This window comes from Phalaenopsis equestris, unplaced genomic scaffold (genome assembly GCF_001263595.1).
Source record: "Phalaenopsis equestris unplaced genomic scaffold, ASM126359v1 Scaffold000511, whole genome shotgun sequence".
Classification (NCBI taxonomy): domain Eukaryota; kingdom Viridiplantae; phylum Streptophyta; class Magnoliopsida; order Asparagales; family Orchidaceae; genus Phalaenopsis; species Phalaenopsis equestris.
Window position 1 is genome coordinate 2,741,387 of NW_018164951.1, and position 19,979 is coordinate 2,761,365.

The window sequence follows — 19,979 nt, forward strand, 5'->3', positions numbered from 1 at the left end:
TATATATATTGTAATAGCCGTCGCAAATTTTTGAATAAGCTTCTTCTTCACCAGCTTCACAATTGATTCTTCAAATAATGCAGCTGCCCCAAATTTATCTTGATTGATAGATAAAAAATTTATCTAATCAAGCATGAATACTGATATAAATTCCATAACTCAAAGCTGCTAGCACATACTTAAAATAAAAATTTTAGGAAATGAGTATGAGACCATTCAAAATACATTTTAACAATTTAATAGTCAATGAAGAAACATTTTAACCACAAAAACCTGATACTACCAAGAATACTTTCATTTAAGTCCACATTAGCATTACTCAAACATTTTAAGCATAATTATAAAGTTATTGAAGCCATTTGAAGGGAACAAATGTCCCTAAATTTTGCATGCTTAAGATCAAAACAAACATTTTTAGTCATGATAAGATGAATCTTACGAGTACAAAATCATTCAACTTTGAATTTCTTTAGGTATTGATATGCCCAAAAAAAAATAAAATGATTAATAGGGACTAATTTAGATCATTTAATATGGTATTTAGGATTCTGGTAGATGGCCAAAATTAGGGATGTCAAAAAAGCTCTTTTTTCATGAGCAACTCGTGTTCGACTTGCAAAGTAACATGGGTTTGAATCGTTCGTTAAAGAAGCGACCCGAACACAGACAAATTTTTTAAGCTCAAAATATAAACGAGTCAAACATAAACAAACTTTTGTTTGATTTTGTTAGTCTTATTTTAGCTCAAAATAAGAAAACTATATATAACATTTATAAAACAATATATTATATATACTTATATCTAAATTTAAATTATTACAACTCATGTGGTCATGTGGTTCCGCACCTTTTATTGCACAAGAATGGTGTAAGTTCGAATCCAACATCTTATATATATATTTTTAATTAATTTAAACGAGTCTATTTTAAGTCGAATATGAGCTAAACACAAACATGAATATGTAATTCAAATCAAACATGCATACACTTTTCACAAGCAATTTCGATCAAAATTAATTTCAAACGAGCTAAGCTTGAGCTGCTCAAGGTCAACTAGTTTACAGCCCTAGGACAAAATGCCTCCTCCGAATCCATAAGTATTATCTTATCTATATACATTCAAGGGTTGTATGGTAGGTGGATTTAAGTAGGATTTACATAAGATTTGTCAAAAATTCTATCAAAAAAAGACATTGTTAAAATGAATCCTATAGATTTCTAAATCTCATTTTACCAACATTCTAGCCTAAATCTCAAATTTATCGAAGCCACCATTTTGACAACACGAGCCCATCTCGAAAAGAATTAATTTCAAACAAGTCGAACACAAGCAAAGCTTGAGTGAGCTTGGCTCATTTACAACCCTAGCCAAAATGCCCCCCTCTGAATCCATAAATATATAATGTATATATACATTTAAGGATAGTATGGTAGGTGGATTTAAGTAGGATTTAAGCAAGATTTGTCAAAAGTTCCATCAAAAGGTAGAAATTGTCAAAATGAATCCTATAGGTTTCTAAATCTCATTTTACTATGAATCTCAAATTTATTGAATCCACCTTTTGACGGATTTAAGGGATTTAGATGAATATAGCTTGTGAAAGCCAAGAGAAAACAAGTAATACGAATGGCTTCACCTTTGGTTTGACTACATAAAGCTTAGCCTTTGGTTTTGACTGTCTTAATAGTGTCAATGAGGATTTTGTAGGAGCTCTTCGCCTTGACTGGCTTTCTTGCAACAGTGAGCATGCAAAGATGGAAGAGAAGGAGCCTCTTGATGTTCAGGTTGATGAGCTCCCTATGTTTTTGCTTGATGAATTTGGTAAGCTCATGCTAGCTAGAGCCAATCTTCTCCTTCAAGAAAGTGATTGTTGTCTGGTTTCGGGTCTGCTTATGCAATGGGAATTTCATGTGTTTGGTTAAAAGAGGAAGGGAAAGAAGGTGAGAGTTCAATACAACAACAATAGACCATTGGTTTTGACTGTCTTAATAGTGGCAATGAGAATTTTGTAGGAGCTCTTCGCCTTGACCGGCTTTCTTGCAATTGTGAGCATACAAAGATCGAAGAGAGGAGCCTCTTGATGTTCAAGTTGATGAGCTCACTATGTTTTTCCTTGATGAATTTGGTATGCTCATGCTAGATAGAACCAATCTTCTCCTTCAACAAAGTGATTGTTGTCAGGTTTTGGGTTTGCTTATGCACTGGGAATTTCATGTGTTTGGTTAAAAGAGGAAGAGAAAGAAGGTGAGAGTTCAATACAGCAAAAACAGACCTTTATCCCACAAACTGGGGTCAATTACATGAATTCTTTTACTTCCTTGCGAGCTATTGAGTGTCATATTTTCATTTAATTCTAATAAATTAAGATCATTTTTTATACAACATGCTCAAGTCTTTTTAGGTCTACCTCTACCTTTCTTAACATAAGACGAATCTAAAACATCAACTCTCCAAACCGAATCATCAGATGGTCAACATTTAAAGTGACAAAACCATTTAAGACGACTCTCCCTAATCTTGTCCGCCACTGGAGCTGCAACAAACCTATCACAAATATATTCATTTCGCATTTTGTCTTTAAGTGTCAAGTCACTCATCCACTAAGCATTTTCAGCTCAGCAACACTTAAATTCGTTTTATGCTTTTCTTCTAAAGGCTAACAATCTGTGTTATAGAGTATTTGAAGCTCACCACTGTTGAACTCATTTTGAGGTCATTTCTTCTCTTCTTAGATATAAAATCTAGCTCTAAGGCTTCTTATCGACTATCTTAGAAGACTAGATTGTTAGCCTTTAGGTCTGGGACCCACCCCTTTTTAAAAATTCGAACCACTTTCTGTTTCTTTTGCGGTGTCTCGCCTGGGTGGTCTCAAACCATCATCTTTTGGTTGAGTGGTTAAGAACCAACATGTGGGAAATCAAAGAGAATTTCCCAATAGGATCTCAAGCCTTAGAGAAACCCCTTTATGGCTTTATCAACGCACCCACACACACAAAATACACAAAATCCACTAAGATGTGCAAAGTCGGACTAAAATTGAACTTAAACAGGGTGAAAAATGTGAATTCGTCTGAACGACACCGAATTACAAAATGGATTGCGTCAGTGCGTCTGGGATGTTAGTTTTACCTAAAAATGACACTCATATTATCATAATTCTGCACACATGCAAATCACACACTAATTAATATAATTAAATAATCTACTACAATAAAATAAAATAAAATAATAAAAATAAAAGAAATCTTTATTTTAAAACCTATTTCACCTAACTCACGCACCCGATTCGATCTTCCCTTCTTTCGGTCCTCCATCGGTCAAAAGCTCGGCTCACCTCCCCCCTTCTCGTGCCCTAGATCCCGCGGCCAATCCACGAGGCTTCCTCCTCTCCGACTCCTCTTCTTCTTTACGTGGCCGCTCGACCGAGCGGCTCTCCAATTATAAGATTTCAGCTGTTCGATCTTTCTCCTTCTCGAGGCTACATTTCCTCCTCTCTAAATGCGTTGTTTCCTTTCCCATTAATTCATTCGGCCATAACATCGCGGTAGGTGCAGCTCTGTCTCTTTTCCTTGCTTATAAAATCACATTGGTGGGTTGTTCAAAATATTGAGAGGAGAAGAGAAAGAATTGTGGCATCCTTGGTCGTGTACATTCGTTGTTATATTCCTCGAGGATTTCTGGAGATTTATGCTTTTGCATCAAGGTTCTTAAGAGAGGTTTTTGTTGATTTTATTTTCTTAGGCTAGTTCTTGAGTTTGTTTTAAATCTACAATCAAAAGGTAATCCTCTCCCTCTTTCTTTCTGCAAGCATTTAAAGGAGATATTTGTTTTACCCTATTCTCATGCCTTGGGTTTAATGGGTTCATAATTTATAAAGATATATTTTGACAATTTTGTCTTGATGATTTCTTGCATGGCAAAAAGAATGTTCCTTTTAGTTTTCATAATTTGGAATTGCTCCTGAATGTGTTCTTTTACTGCACCTGCAATTGGGAAATTAAGGTTATTTTGAGAACTAACTAAGTTTAATGTTAAGAATGAGAATGGTTAAAGAATTGGGGAGCTGGAACATATGAGCAAGATGCACAAATTGAAAATACATTTTCCGGAAAATGTGAAGGATGCTAGGGAGGCTTGCACAACAAAATATTTTGAGAGGAGAAAAACTCAAATTTATTTTTGAATTGGGCCAAAACCGTTGATGAATGGGAGCCATACAAGGGTCGTAGGAAGCCTATTGTTGTTGTTTGTCTGCCTAGCTATTTTCAATATATGATGTCTTTTTTGAATAAATCTCAAGCAATATGATCCCACTCTTTCTCACTTCTACTTTTTCTATCATTCTGATGCCGCTCATATTCATACATGCTGGACATAATAATTGTTGCTGCCCTTGTTTGAAATGCATGCTGGAAGAAATCTTTATGTTGGAAATCTTTATGTTGGAGAATTATTATTTTGGTTGCCATGTTTCCTGTTATTTCCTTATTCGAATCACATGTTGAATGAAATGTTGATTTGAGACTTGATTCTTGAGCTCTATTATTGTTACGCTTGTTCAAATATATGTTGGGACTTGTTTCAACACTTTGAGATGTTGGCCTTGGGACTTACCTGTTGTTGACCTCATTTTGAGGTCATTTCTCTCATCTTTAGATCCTAGAATCTAGCTCTAAGAATTCCTGTTGACTATCTTAGAAGACTAATATTAGGATCCATCCCTATTAGTAATTCAAGCCACCTCCTGATTCTCTTGTGGTGTCTCGTATGAATCTCAAACCATTGCCGTTTGGTTGAGTGGTTAAGGACTAACATGTAGGAAATCAAAGAGAAGTTACCAATAGGATCCCAAACCTTAGGGAAACCTCTTCAGAACTTTATCATCACACACACACACACACAAAATGCATAAAATTCATTAAATTGCAAGAGATCGAACTAAAATTGAGCTTAAAGGATGGGCAAAAATGCGAACTTTTCCGGACGACCTCCGATGACAAAATGGACTGCGCTAACGCGTCCGGGACACCAATTTTAGCTAGGAAATACATTAATATTGCCATAATTTCGCACACAAGAAAATTGTACACAAATCAATGAATTCGTCAAAATGACATCCGACTACGAAACAGACTGCGCCAATGCGTTCGGAATGTCAGAATTACCTAGGAAGAACATTCATTTTGTTAAGATATGACGCATGAATAAAAATGTACGAATTAAATATTATTTTGGAAATATTTAATTTTTTATATTTATATTATTAATTATGATAACATTTTTAATCCTAAAACCTATTTAACCCCTTTCCCGCACTCTTAGTATTCATTTGACCCCCGCGGCTCGATCAGGTGTTTGTCTCACTCTCTCTGCGTGCCCTAGCTCCCTTGGACGATCCACGCGGCCGCCTCCCTTCTCTCGAATCTTCTCAGCCCTTGCGTGGCCGCCCGACCTTTTGGCTCTCCAATCGCGGGAACTGGGTTGGCTGACCCTTCTCCTTCTCGAGCTTTTACCTTCTTCTTTATTGTGGCGATTCTTTCCCCGTTGTTTTATTCGACCACAAAATCATGGTAGGTGGTTGTCCCCCTCTCATCTCTGCCTATAAAAGGGCTTCTTAGGATACTTTTCTGGGTTGTTAAAAATTTTGAGAGGAGAAGAGAAAAGGATTTGGGGCATCTTTGATCGTGAATATTTGCTGTTGTATTTCTCAAGGCTTTTCAGGAAATTTAGGCTTTTATATCAAGGTTCTTAAGAGAGTTTTTGCTGATTTTATTTTCTCAAGGCTGGTTCTTGAGTTTGCATTGAATCTACATTAAAAGGTATTCCTCTTCGTCTTTCTTTCTGCAAACATCCAAAGGAGATCTAGTTACCCTATTCTCATGTCTTAGTTTTGATATGTTCATAATTGATACATTTTGGTAATTTTTGTTCTAATGATTTCTTGCCTGGTGATATAAGCAATATTTCTAATCTCTGTCATTTGGAATTGCTCCTGAATGCATGTTCTTTCCAATGCACCTGGAATTGGGAAATTAAGGCTACTTTAAGATTTATTTGCTGAGAGGAGAAGAGAAAAGGATTTGGGGCATCTTTGATCGTGAACATGTTCTTTCTAATGCACCTGGAATTGGGAAATTAAGGCTACTTTAAGATTTATTTGAGCTTAACATTAAGAATGAGAATGGTTATAGGATTAATGAGCTGGAACATAATCCATGCAGCTGCCTTTTTCTGCTCGAAATGCATGTTGGATGGAAATTTATTTTTTCAAATTTATTAGGAGCCTATTTGGACGTCTCAGTTTTGCTCTATGATACTATTGACCTATTTGAAATACATGCTAAATGAAATGTTGATTTGGGACTTAGTTCTTAAGCTCTCTATTATGGTTACCCCTGTCATATATATGTCGGAATTCGTTTCGATGCTTTGGGATGTTGACTTTAGAGACTCACTTGTGTTTCTCTGTTTCCTATTATCTGTCCCTGTTCGAAGTATATGTTGGGTGCTTTGCCCATATGTTGGGTGCGATTTTGGCCATGTTAGGTGGTGGAATCTGATTTTTGGTGGCTCTGTTTTGGCCCTTTTAGTGGGCTCGGTTTAGTTGAATGGCTGCTTGGTTTTGGCCACTTGCAGGTCCAGTTTTAACTTCACATGGCTGCCCCTGCTCGAAATATATGCTGGTGATTTTTTTTTATTTAATTTTGGGAGCTTTGAAAACTTTGCTTTGGGGCGTTGTTTTGTTTCTTTATTGCCTTCTCTATTCATAATACATTAAATAAAAAATGTCTTTTTCTTAACTTTTAGGGCTGATTTTGGTGGTTTGGCTTTGGCCCTTGCTGCCGCTTTCTTGGTTTAAAATGTATGAGCAGCTAAGCTTGATTTTATTTTAAGGTCTTCAGCTTTTGGCTTGGGGTTTGTGCTGTGGTTAATTTGGGCTTAGCTTTCTTCTTATTATTCCTAGTTATGACCCCCCCCCCCCCCGACCCCCCCCCCCCCCCTTTTGGCGTGATTCCTTATCTATGAATTCTTTGTGAATGCCTGGGCTCGAATTTCCCTCTGTTGTCCCTGGCCGTGTGCCTTCTCCTGTGACTCCTTCGTGTTGAATTTGGGCTTGGCTTTCTCCTTACTGCCCCTGGTCATGAGCCTTCTCCTGTGGCTCTTTTATGTTGAATGTGGATGGTGTTTTTTCCTATGTTGCCGCCCCTAGCCGTGAGCCTTCCTGTTGTGGTTCCTTGGTTGGTTTGGGCTTGATTTTCTTTTTGCTACCCTTGGCCGTGAGCCTTCCTGTTGTGGTTCCTTGGTTTGTGCCACCCCCTTTGATGTTCTTGGCCGTATGTCTGTGGCTCCTTTGTGTAGAGTGGTGGTTGGTGGCTCCTTCTGCTGCTCCTACTCGAGAGCATCTGTTTGGGTTCCTCTATATGGTGTTGGGTTCATATCTCATTGGTCGATTTAAGGTGGAATTGGATGGCTTTAATGTTTGCAAGGTGAAATACTTCAATTCTTGTTAATTGAAGAATTCAAATGCTCTTTTTCTCCAAAAGATGATCTTTTAGATGTTTGGAATAGCTTTGAGGCGTGTTTGGCTGCGACTTCGAGCCACAGTTGGACTCTTTATTTGGTAGTACTTGGCTGCGGTTTTGGGGGGCTGGTAGTTGCAGTTTGAGGTTTTATTTGATAGTGTTTAACCGCAATTTTTGGAGGTTTTTGTGCTGCAGTTTTTGGGACTTTGAAGTATATTTTTGTAAGACATTTTGAGTTGCGATTTTGAAGCTATTAGCAGTGACATTTTGATGTGACATGCAAGGTTTTTGGAGTTTAGAAAGTGGTCGTTTGAAAATTACATCCTTTTTGTTCGATTTGTGAAATATGAAAGGCTCTTGCAACTTCACTTCGGGAAATCATAAAGTTGATAGGAATTAGATTTATGAGAGGATTTGAAAACTTATAAAATTGGCGCAAGTTCGACATTAAAATTTGGATAACATAAATGTCACAATTGAGTTCAGGTTTGGGTGTGTGAGTATGTAAGTGGAGGCGGAGCCGTGTATACAATCGTCACAATGATTCGGGCCCGTTTAGACCTGTTCGAAATAAGATTTGGAAAGAATACCCTTCTTGGGTTGATCCATTTATAATATTTGAGAAAATGATATCCTTTTTGGGTTGATTCAAAGATCTTAGGCCCTCAGTTTCAAGTCTTTTCGTCATAAGTTTTGAGGGTTGATTCACCCTTCGCCTTTTAGATCTTTTGGTTGATTCCTCTCTCTCATATCCATTTTTATTCTTTTTTCCTTACTTCTTGGTTCGATTTCGGTGCTTATGTCTGACACATAAGTGTTCATATATAGTCTTTTGCTATATATGAAACCATCAAGCAAGGTCGCAAGTAGGTCGATTTTGTTTTTTCGGGCTTAGGGCGATGATGACAAAGGCACGTCGGTGATAGAGCGGAATGATATTACATCCTATGACATCAAGACCCAATCCTAGGACCTGATAAATTGTAGGATGATAGTATCACTCATTGACACAAGACTAGCGGGAGACTCGTACCTTCTTAGGTTATTAGTGGTCCTACACCCGATGGCGTGATCGACTCGCGGACAATCATAACTTTTCAAAACTGATAAGAACAAAACAGGATAAGAACAAATACAATATTTATAAAAAAATATTTTTATTGCAAAATTGATACAACTTCCTTTTGTATGCTTGAAATCCTTATGCAAGCTAAAATATAATTTTTAAATATATCGTAATTTGATTGTCCACTTGTTGATTATCAGCACCATGCTAGGAGTACCCTCCTAAGTTAGGTTTAGTAGGGCGCGGGCGCCCTTCTAGTTGAGTGGCGGGCTCTATACATCCGGGTGACAGATAGTAGCCTTCGATGTCCCTCGAGTACAAATATATAATATTCGAGTCTAGCCCCGATCCGAGTGCTTGCGATTTTCTTTCTTTTAATTTTTCGTGGGATTTTATTGAAACTTTTGGTAAAGCACTCGTGGTCTTTAACACAGGATCTTCTCGTGTTTTTTGTGATTTTCTTTGAGTTACTATTTGCCTTTTTTTTTACTTTGAGATTTCCGTTGTGAGTTATCTGTCGATTTTCTCGAATTTTCTTTCGTCGTGGATCATTTGTCGATCTTTCTTGAGTTTTCCAAGTGGTATTTTTTTTGTTAATACAATGCATGTTAGCTTATTTCTTAAATTCTGTCATTATACTTGTACTTGCTACTGTTTTTTTTAAACATCATACCTTAGAATAGGAGGCCAGTAGTAGGAGGCCAGTAGTTGGTTTCTGGTTTCATAGGAGGTACCCGGTAGCAGATCATTGACTAAACAATTGCATATACCCTTGAAATTAACATCGAATCTAAAGGTGCTACGATGGAGAGCTTGAAGCAAACACCGTGAGCAGCACGACGAGATCAAACAGAAGAGCAAATTCGAGATGGATCTACAACATCAAAACAAGTTCATGTCAACTAAAAATTTTCCTTAGTTTAAATAACAAGTCATTTAACTTCGAAGTAGTTTGTTTAACACAACGTAAATCATCACCTTATCTTTAGGCTTTTGCATAACTCCGTTGTGCAATTATAAGTCCTAGCACTTTTAGGATTCTGAGGTTACCGTACGGTACGGTGTAAATCCTCCTATCTTTTTAGGCTAGGGGTGTAAACGAACAGAACACGAACGAACAAAGCTTGTGTTCGTGTTCGGTTCGTTTAAAATTTAGTTTGTTTGAAATAAGCTCGTGTTCGTTTCTTAACGAACGAGCAGAACACGAACCGAACACGAGCTGTTCGCGAACGACGAGCCAATTTGACATCCCTAATATTAATATATAAAAATAATATTATATATTAATTATATAACTTATATTATATAAATATACAATATCTATATTAGTATATTATTACTATAGTATATTAATATATTATTATTATTATTTTATTATATATTATAATTTATAAAATTTAATGTTTTAAAATATAATAATTTTTTTATATATAATTATTTTATATTATTTTATATTTCAAACAATAACGATTCGAACACGAACGAACGCATCACTGTTCGTGTTTGATTCGTTTAACTAACCGAACGAAAAAAGTTTGTTCGCGTTTGTCTCGTTTATTTATCAAACGAATCGAACACGAACTCATTGAAGAACCGAACACGAACTGTTTGCGAACAACGAGCTTTTTTGACAGCCCTATTTTAGGCTATTTGCACAATCAAATACCGTGTGAATGTAAGTCTTAAATTTTAAAGTAAATTGCAGAATTAAACATTGAATAGCATTATTTCAAAAACATAAAGCCAAACAATAGGAATAGTTGAGAGGTCACCGAAGTTCTCCTTAGATCTGTGATATCCCCTACTATTCGCTCATTTGGATTCCTTAAAATAATTGTTCCTATTTGAACCACTCCCATTTGATTTTCCCATGTCCAATCTTGGAAACCTAAACTTTGAAATCTAGAAAGTAAAATCACTGATCTTAATCGAGAATCTTCTTAAGTGACCCCAGTCATTTAAGATTTAATTAACTATAGGGGCTTGCCCTATAGAGAACTTGAAACCAAGGTAAAATAAACCTTATCTAATCTTTATATTAGGTAAGTGAACTTGTCGGTCATACATGAATGTTTTGCAGACCCAACGGATGTCACAAACTTCTTAGTTTAGGTGGTTGAGCCTACTGTCAAGTGACATGCTTATCCTTCAGGATAGTGTATTATTTGTGGTATCGCGCACAGCCGTCCAAACTATTTAATATAAGAGAGTTGTTTGGTCTCATCTATTTTAAAACCAAACTGTTACTTTCAAAAATCATATTTACATCAAAACTATTTTCATATTTCAAAAAAAGTAACGGTCGATACCTGTATTTTTTTTGTTTTCTGACCCCCATGTTCGGATTATATGATGGGTGCAATTTTTTTTTTTAAAGCATTGAGGAATTTACCCCTGTTCTAGGTTCGGTTTTGCTTTGAAATGGCTTGGTTTTGTCCCTGTGCTCGACTGAGTTTTGTCCATGTGTTGGGCTTGATTTTGCTTTTAAATGGCTTAGTTTTGCCACTGTGCTTGGCTCGATTTTGCCTCGTGATGGCTGAGTTTTGGTCACCTGTTGGGTTGGACCTTATCGGGTTGGCCCTGTGTTGAACATCTCGGGCTTGGTTTTGTTTTGGCTTGAAAAATGGCTCGATTTTAATAATGATTTTAGACCTTATTTTTGGGTTGGCCCAATAAAATGTATGTCTCGGCTTGGGATTTGATGTTAAGGGCTTTGTTTTGTTGTTTCTTTGATGTCTTCTACGTTTGAAATGCATGAATAGTTGAAATTTGGTTTCTAAGACCTTTTGTAGTTGTTTTGAGTCTTGTTTTTGCTCCTTACAGCTACTGCCCCTATTCAAAAGAATGTTGGAATCTATTTAGATTTAAAAAAAATTAATTTCAGATGTTTGGTTTTGTCTCCTGATATTTCCTCTATTCAAAAATATGTTGGAGCCCGTCTTAATACTTTAAGAAGTCGATTTTGCGATTTGTTTTTGCGGTTTGATTTTGCGATTTTGAAAATTTAATTTTGTAGACCTCTTAGGGGCCTAATTGAGGTATTGGTTTAACTCCGAGCTACGGTTTACATATTTGAATGCATATTATATGGAATATCGATTTGGGGCTTGAGTTTTGGTTCCCTATTATGTTTGCCCTTGTTCGAAACACATCCAAGTGATTTTATTTAATTTTTGGAGCTTTGAGAAAGCTTGTTTTTTGGGCCTTGTGTTGCTCCCCTTGGCTGTCCCTGACTGTGAGCCTCCACGCCTTGGTTCTTTGATTCCCTGTTGCTTGCTCGTACCCGTGAGCATCTTTAGTGTGGTTCCTTTTGTGTTGTTGGCTGGTGGCCTTGCCTGTGTTGTTGTCCCTGGCCGTGAGCCTTTCTGTGATGTCTGGTCCTTTATGCATCTGTTTGGTAGTTCATTGGTGTCTTTGCCCGTAAGCTTGATGGTTGATTTCCTCTCTGTACTCTTGGTCCCTCCTTGGTGTCTTTGCCCGTAAGCTAGGCTTGGGCGGGCTTCTCTTGTTACCCTTACCCGTGAGCCTATTTTGGGTGGTTTTCCTTGTTGCCCAGGTCATGAGTGATTATATGCGATCCTTTGGATAGTGTGGGGTTCATGTGGCGTGGGAACTCTTTTTAATTTGATGGAACTCTTTTTAATTTGTTGTAATTCTTTTAATTTGATGTGAAATTAAATATTTTAATCTTGGTGAAAGAAAATTTGTCAATTCTTAATGTTTAAAAGAATTCAAAATGCTCTTTTTTAAGGAATGATCTGTTAGATGTTTGGAAATGTTTTGGGGCCCAATTCTGCAGGATAGATCATTTGCAATAAAAAAAGAAGAAGAAAAGAAGAAAAGGAAAAAGGAAAAAGGAAAAAGGAAAAAGGAAAAAGAGACAATATAGAAAAGATGAAGAATTTCCTAATATTTGAGAATGATTGAGAATTTTCTATGTTGTATCCTTTGGAGATGTTTCTAGCTAGAAGGGGAAGTGCATTTCACCTTTTTTACTTATTCGAGAAAGTCCCACCAGTCAAATGATTTAGGCTAACCCTCTTGCCGCTTTGGTTTTCTCTTTCTAAATTTGTTTTTGGAAGAGGGTTGGTCTTCTTTCTTTTTCATTTCTTGATTTTTGATTTGTTTTTCTTGTTTCTTGGTTTAGGCTTTTTATGTTTATGTCTGATGCATAAGTGCGCATATATAGCCTTTTGCTATATATAAATCATCAAGCAAGGTCGCAAGTAGACTAGCAGGAGACTTGTACCTTCTTTGTTTTGGGCTTAGGGCAGTGATGACAAAGGCAAGCCAGTGATAGAGCGGAATGATATTTCATCCTATGACATCATGACCCAATCCTGGGACTTGATGAACTATAGAATGATAGTATCATTCACCAACACAAGACTAACGGGGGAATCGAGTACAAATATATAATTTCTGAGCCTAACCCTGACCCGAGTACTTGAGGTTTTCTTTCTTCGAATTTCTCGTGGGATTTTATTGGAACTTTTGGTAAAGCAATCGTGATTTTTTTCCGGAATCTCCCAGTATTCTCAGTGATTTTCCTTGAGTTACCATTTGTTGTTTTTGCTTCGAGATTTCCATCGTAAGTCATTTGCCGATTTTCTCAAATTTTCTTTTATCATGGGTCATTTGCCGCTCTTTCTTGAGTTTTCTAGGTGATATTTCTTTTGTTGATACAATTCATGTTAGTTCATTTCTTAAATTATGTTACTAAACTTACACCTGTTACTATTTCTTTTACACACTATACCATAGAATAGAAGGTCAGTACTTGGTTTCATAGGAGGTACCCGACAGCAGATCGTTGACTAAACAATTGCATGTAACCTTAAAATTAACATCAAATCCGAAGGTGATACGACGGGAAGCTTGGAGCGAACGCCGTGGGCAACACGACGAGGACACACAGAAGAGCAACTTCGAGATAGATCTGCAATATCAAAACAAGTTCACGTCAACTAAGCATTTTTCTTAGTTTAAATAACAAGTCATAGGACTTCGAGGTATTTTGTTTAGCGCAACGTAAATCCTCGCCTTATCTTTGGGACTTTTGTACAACCTTGTTGTGCAATTATAAGTCCTAACATTTTTAGGATTCCTAGGTTACTGTGCGGTACGGTATAAATCCTCATATCTTTTTAGGCTCTTTGCACGATCAGATATCGTGTGAATGTAAGTCCTAAATTCTAAAAATAAATTACAGGATTATGCATTAAATAACATTATTTCAAAGACATAAAACTAAACAATATGATAGTTGGGAAATCACCGGGGTTTTCCTTGGATCTGTGATATCCCCTACTCTTCGTTCTTTTGGATTCCTTAAAATAACTGTTCCTATTTGAGTCATTCCAATTTAATTTTCCTGTGTCCACTCTTGGAAACCTAAACTTAAAAATCTGAAAGGTAAAACAACTGATCTTAATCGAGAGTCTTCTTACGTGATCCCGGTCATTTAAGATTTAATTAACTATAGGGGTTTGCTTTTATAGGGAACTTGGAACCTAGGTAAAATAAACCTTATATAATCATTATATTAGGTAGGGAAACTTGCCGACCATACATAAAAGGTTTTGCAAACCAAACGGATGTCATAAACTTCTTAGTTTAGGTGGTTAAGCCTACTATCAAGTGATATGCTTATTCTTCATGATAGCGTATTACTTGTGATATCGCGTTCAGCTGTCCAAACTATTTAATATGTGTGACTCGTTTGGTCTCATCTATTTTTAAATTAAAATATTACTTTCAAAAATCATATTTATATTAAAACTATTTTCATATTTTACAAAAACCATCCCTTTTTCATCATTCCTTTCCTTTTCAAAAATAACGACCGACAACCACCATCTTATAAAACTTTCCTTTCAGTCTATGCGGTATTTTTTTATCACACAATAGGCCCAATGCATTCCTCCACTTCAACCAACCAACTTGAATTCTACTAATAACATCCACATCTATATCACCATCACTTTGAATAATAAATCTAAGATATCTTAAACGTTCACACCTTTTAATGATTTGATCAGCCATAATTACAACTCAGCCACTAAAGCTATTACTACTAAAATCACACTCCATATATTAAATTTTACTTATACTCAAACGAAGGCTTTTTGACTGCAATGTAGAATCCATAATTCAATTTTGTCATGAACACTTTATCTAGTCTTATTCAAAAAAATGATATCATCAGCAAAAAATATACACTAAGGTACATCCTCCTGTAAATGTCCAGTAAGAGCATCCATAACTAAAGCAAAAAAATAACTAAAGCAAAAAAATAAAGCAAAAAAAATGGGCTTAAAGTCGATCCTTGATGTAATCCAACTGAAATAAGAAAAAACTTTGTCAATCCTCCTTCTGTTTGTACACATATAATAGCTCTAGAACAAATATCTTTAATGACTTGAATATAAGTCATATCAACCATTTTCTTCTCTAGAACTCTCCAAAAGACTTCTCTTGGAGCATTATCATAATTTTTTTCTAAATTAATAAAAAAATATATAGTTCATCCTTATTCTCTCGATACTTCTCCATTAAACCTCTCAATAAATGTATAGCTTACATGGTAGACCTGGCCAACAAAAATTCAAACTGATTATGAGAAATCTTTATAGCACATTTTAAACTTATGGGAGCGGGTAATTGAAGATAATTTAACTTATGTTCAATTACCCTCTCCCATAATTTTAAAATATGACACATCGACGTAGTAATAGCTCTAGTATATATCTTTAATGACTTCATTTCAACACTTTTCTTCTCTAGAACTCTCCAAAAGACTTCTCTTGGAACCTTAACGTAAGCTTTTTCTAAATCAATAAAAGTCATATGTACCTCCTTCCTTATTCTATTTGTACTTCTCCATCAAACTTCTCAATAAATGTATAACTTACATAGTAGGCCTGATGGGCATAAATTCAAACTGATTATGAGAAATCTTTATAATTTTAAAGAATGAAGCATCGACTTAATCCTTTATACTTTGCACACTCTTGTGCATCCCGTTTATTTTTAAATAGGAACCAAACTACTCTTCCTTCACTCCCCAAACATCTTTTTAGTTTTTAAAATACTATTAAAGAGTTTAGTAAGCCAAGAAACTCTTAATCTCTTAAAGATTTTCATACTTCAATTGTAATATCATCAAGTACTACCGATTTTTCACCATTGATTTTCTTTAAAGCCTCCACACTTATAATATTAAAAAAATTTAGTATCAACAACAATCTTAAGGGTTATAATTATGACTACAATTTTATTAATTTTTACAACATTATGTTTCAAACTCTTATCTGTAATTACACCAACATCATTTCTAATGTGACTAATACCAGAATACCAAAATTTAAAACCTAAACTATCAATCTTCTTAGTTTTTTTATCCAACTCATTTAGTTTCTTGAATACATATGATATATATCTTCCTATTAATCATAATATCAATTAATTTTATTAATTTACCAGTGAGAGTATCTATATTTCAAGATTTATTTATATTAGTTTCATGGACTAATTTATTTACCCGAATCTGTCCATAATGCGGAAACTCTTGCTTATTGAAAACTACACACGCCAGTGTAGCGGTCATTGCACACTTTTTACTGTATTCAGATCATACGTGCGTCGCTTCTAAGGGATGCCCAAACATTTACACAAGGATTTAAAAGATTTATGTCAAGATTTTTTGATAAATTTTACGTTGATGTCGACTACCTAATGCAACTCTTTGTTTTTAAAATCCGGAGCTTATGACACAGCAATGACAGTGTTTAACACATTATTAATGGCACTGGTAGTGGTAAAGGTTCAATATTATTTAAAAATAAAAAACTAATTAAAATGTTTTATTAAATATTATTAATAAGCAAGTAATATTATAAATGATTTAATGAAGTTTTTAAAATTTATTAATTATAATTATTAATGGTCTAAAAAATATATTATATACAAATATACAACAACAATAATAAGCCTTTATTCTACTAAGGGCGTGTTTCGGGTGGCGATACGGCAGCAGTGTGGTGTCGCATTGCAGTTTTTCCTGTTTGATAAAACTAATTTTTGTCTGTGTTCTCAAAAAATTGCAGCTAAAAACTGTGTTTTTCCACCATACTTGACTACTTGCAGTGGCTGTCGGAAAGCTGCGATCTGATTTTTTTTTAAAAAAAATTATAATAACCAACGTAGTTTTTTGAACAATTGTTTTTTCAGTAGCGCTACAGTTATCCCAAACATATCCTAAGCTGAATCAGCTACATGAATCTTTTTTCTCCATTGTGTCCTATTTATTGTCATATTTTCATTTAAATCTAATAGATTAAGATCATTTTTTATACAATATGCCCCAGTCTTTTTAGGTTTGTCTCTGCCTTTCTGAAAATAAGTCTAATCTAAAACATCTACTCTCCTAACTGGATGATAAGATAGTTGATGTTTAATGTGACCCTCATTTGATGTCCATTAGTCTTCTACCAGACACCAACCTTCTTAATCATTTAACCTACCCTCCATAATAAGAACGATTAATTCAACTCTATCCACAAGCGCTGAACTTCCAACATTCCTCATTGATCGTCACTTTTCTCACCAAAAACCGACGTTAGATGTTTGTTGACAACTAAGGTTCCTTTTATCGGTTATTGATTTTCACTTTGATCAAGACAACAATCAAATTGATCTCCCAGCATCATCAAACGTATATTAATGATCTACAATTGTTAGCTGCCAACTTCAAATGCTTATTTTCTTCATAGCATGGTCTCCATTCTTTATCCACAAACACTCTAACATTCAACATTCCTCATCAACTAACAACCAGCATCTGCATATCCATCAACATCTAATGCCTGACTTTTGACTGTCCAGTTTCCCTTTATCTTTGGAAAATGACCAAATTGAATGCCCATTTTTGCTCATTTTCAACAATTACTTATAGACCTCATTTAATATTGTCAATGATCTTGCCATTTAAATTGTTTGATCTACTATCCTATAAGAAGAATGACCAGGTTGACAACCCAACATCACCCAACTTTTATTGTTCTCCATTGATTGTCTTTTGACTTCATTTTTTCTAATTAATTAATCTTCTCTTTTTTCGGAAGAATGACAAGACAAATTGTCTATCACTTTCTTTCTTCTGACATTCCCTTTTGGTTGTCATCCAATGTTCGCTATCGACGCATGTTTGATGTCTAACAACAATTAATATCTTATGCTTCTCTTAACAGACTCCCGATCCTCTCATATTAGGAGAATTACCAAGCACATCAACCATAGTTGCTCAACTTCAAATGTTCATTGTTGGTCGTCATCCAATGCTTGCTAGTGACCAATGGCATCAACAACAAACATTTGTTGCTTGCCTTCTCAATTGTCCTATCTCCTCTCTTATTAAGAGAACGGCCAACACGAAACATCCATCATCACTCGACTTTTGGCATTTCTTATACAGTGACACTTAATGACTACCAAGAATTGAAGTCTAAAGCACATCTTCTCAACCGTCCAATTTCCTCTTCTATCAGGGAACAACAAAGTCGACTATTATTATCATATAGCTTTCAAAATTAAATGCATCGTCATTCTCCTCTAATGCCAGTCATATGGGTTGTCGGCTTCCTCCCCTATCAAATAACAACCAACTTGATCGTCCCTCATAGCTCGATTTTCAACATTTCACATTAATCATGCTCTAATGTTTACCAATGACAAATATCTGACACCCATCTTCTCAATTAGATAATCTCCTCTCCTATCAAAAAAAAAAATGATCAAGTCAATCGTCCAAAGTAGCTCAACTTCCAATCTTCAATATCATCAATCACCCAAAGTATGCCAACAAACGACTTACAATGTTCATCCTCTAGATCACACAAATTTCTCTCCTATGAGAGTAATGAGCAAACTAACTGACTCTTATCCAATGACTCCCAACATTCATCATCTGCTATCATTAAACAACTACTGCCCGATGATAATTTTCCTACCTTAGAACTTCTAATACCACCATAAGAGGCATCTTAGATGATTCATATTCATTATATTGTAATCATGCCTTATTTAGTTATAAGGCATGACTTTTATAATTCTTCACTTACACTAATGGAATTATTTTATTCACTTATATCTCATGTGTATTATTCTAAACATATCAATGAGTTTGTGAGAATTTTGTATAACCTTAAGTTGTTAAATTTTTTAGCACATAGCATCAGTTAAAGATGATGAGATTCAAAAAAATATGACAAAATTATTCTGAGAAATTACAAAATAAGAGTTCTAAGGAAAAAAGTAAATTTTAAGAGCAGAATAAACATTGTAGTGAAGTATATATTATAAATTAATTAAGAAAAAACAGTAGATTTGGCTCTAACATAAAAGAACATAAATTTTTTAAGTATAGATGAAATGCAATGATATTTAGACAGCTATGAAAGACATTACAATGACTTGATTAATAAATAATTAAAAGCCAAAAGAATGTTCAATTATTGGAGAGAAAAAGCATAAACAAAATACAGAAAATTTACTCACGACAGCGTTAGAAAACTGCTTCAGCTGAGACTTCCAAACTGCGCTCCCTCCAAATCTATCAACAGCCTCCTTAACAGACTCGAACGGCGCCGAGGTGTCCACCTCTGCGCTAGCATTTCTCAGCATCTTCGCTGGCTTCAAGCACTCGTCAAAGGCTAGGGTTTGGGTTTCAGATGGCGCCGCTCCTTCGTTCGCTATCACTGAGAAAACCTGGGTTACAGTCATCGTATTCTCCATCTCTTCTCTCCCAACCATGCTCGAAAAAGCTCTGGAGAAACCACTAGGGCATGGGGTTGATTTGGGAGTTTGTACAGAAGTGGAGGCGGAAGGGAGTGATAAATTACCTTTTTCCTTGAGCAAATGAGGAACGTTGGGAGTTTTATGCGAAAGAGCCCCTCCAGATTTTAAAAATTGCATGACTCCTTCATTCCATTCGAATTGTTTTATCTGACAGGAGCATGAAAAAGGACCGTTGATTCGATAAAGTTGCAGGTGATTGGCATTTTCCAGCTTTTACCATCAGAAAACAGTTTTTTTTAAATCATTTGACTAAACACCCAAATTCAAATTAAAAATTATTTTGAACTTCAATTTTAACATTACTTATAAACTAATCTGTTCCATGAGACAACCAAAGATATCAAAATTACTTCAATTTTAACATTACTTATAAACTAATCTGTTCCATGAGACACCCAAAGATATCAAAATTAGTCCAATCTGATTCATATCAAGCACTGATCTAACAGTAAAACCACATTTGAAAGCTATGGATCACTAATTAAAAGATTACATGAATTTCAAATATGATAAGCTTATAATCCAATTGAAT

At 35.3% G+C, this 19,979-nt stretch overlaps 1 protein-coding gene across 1 annotated transcript in view; it reads right to left on the minus strand.

The window, feature by feature from the left end:
* The window catches only part of LOC110028456 (WEB family protein At2g38370-like), a 25,244-nt gene extending 5,750 nt beyond the window's left edge, over positions 1 to 19,494 (minus strand). Inside the window, exon 1 of the mRNA XM_020730311.1 lies at positions 19,148 to 19,494. Within this exon, the coding sequence (XP_020585970.1) occupies positions 19,148 to 19,402 (255 nt within the window). The 5' untranslated portion in view covers positions 19,403 to 19,494. The remainder of the gene's footprint in view (positions 1 to 19,147) is intronic.
* Positions 19,495 to 19,979: the final 485 nt, after the last annotated feature.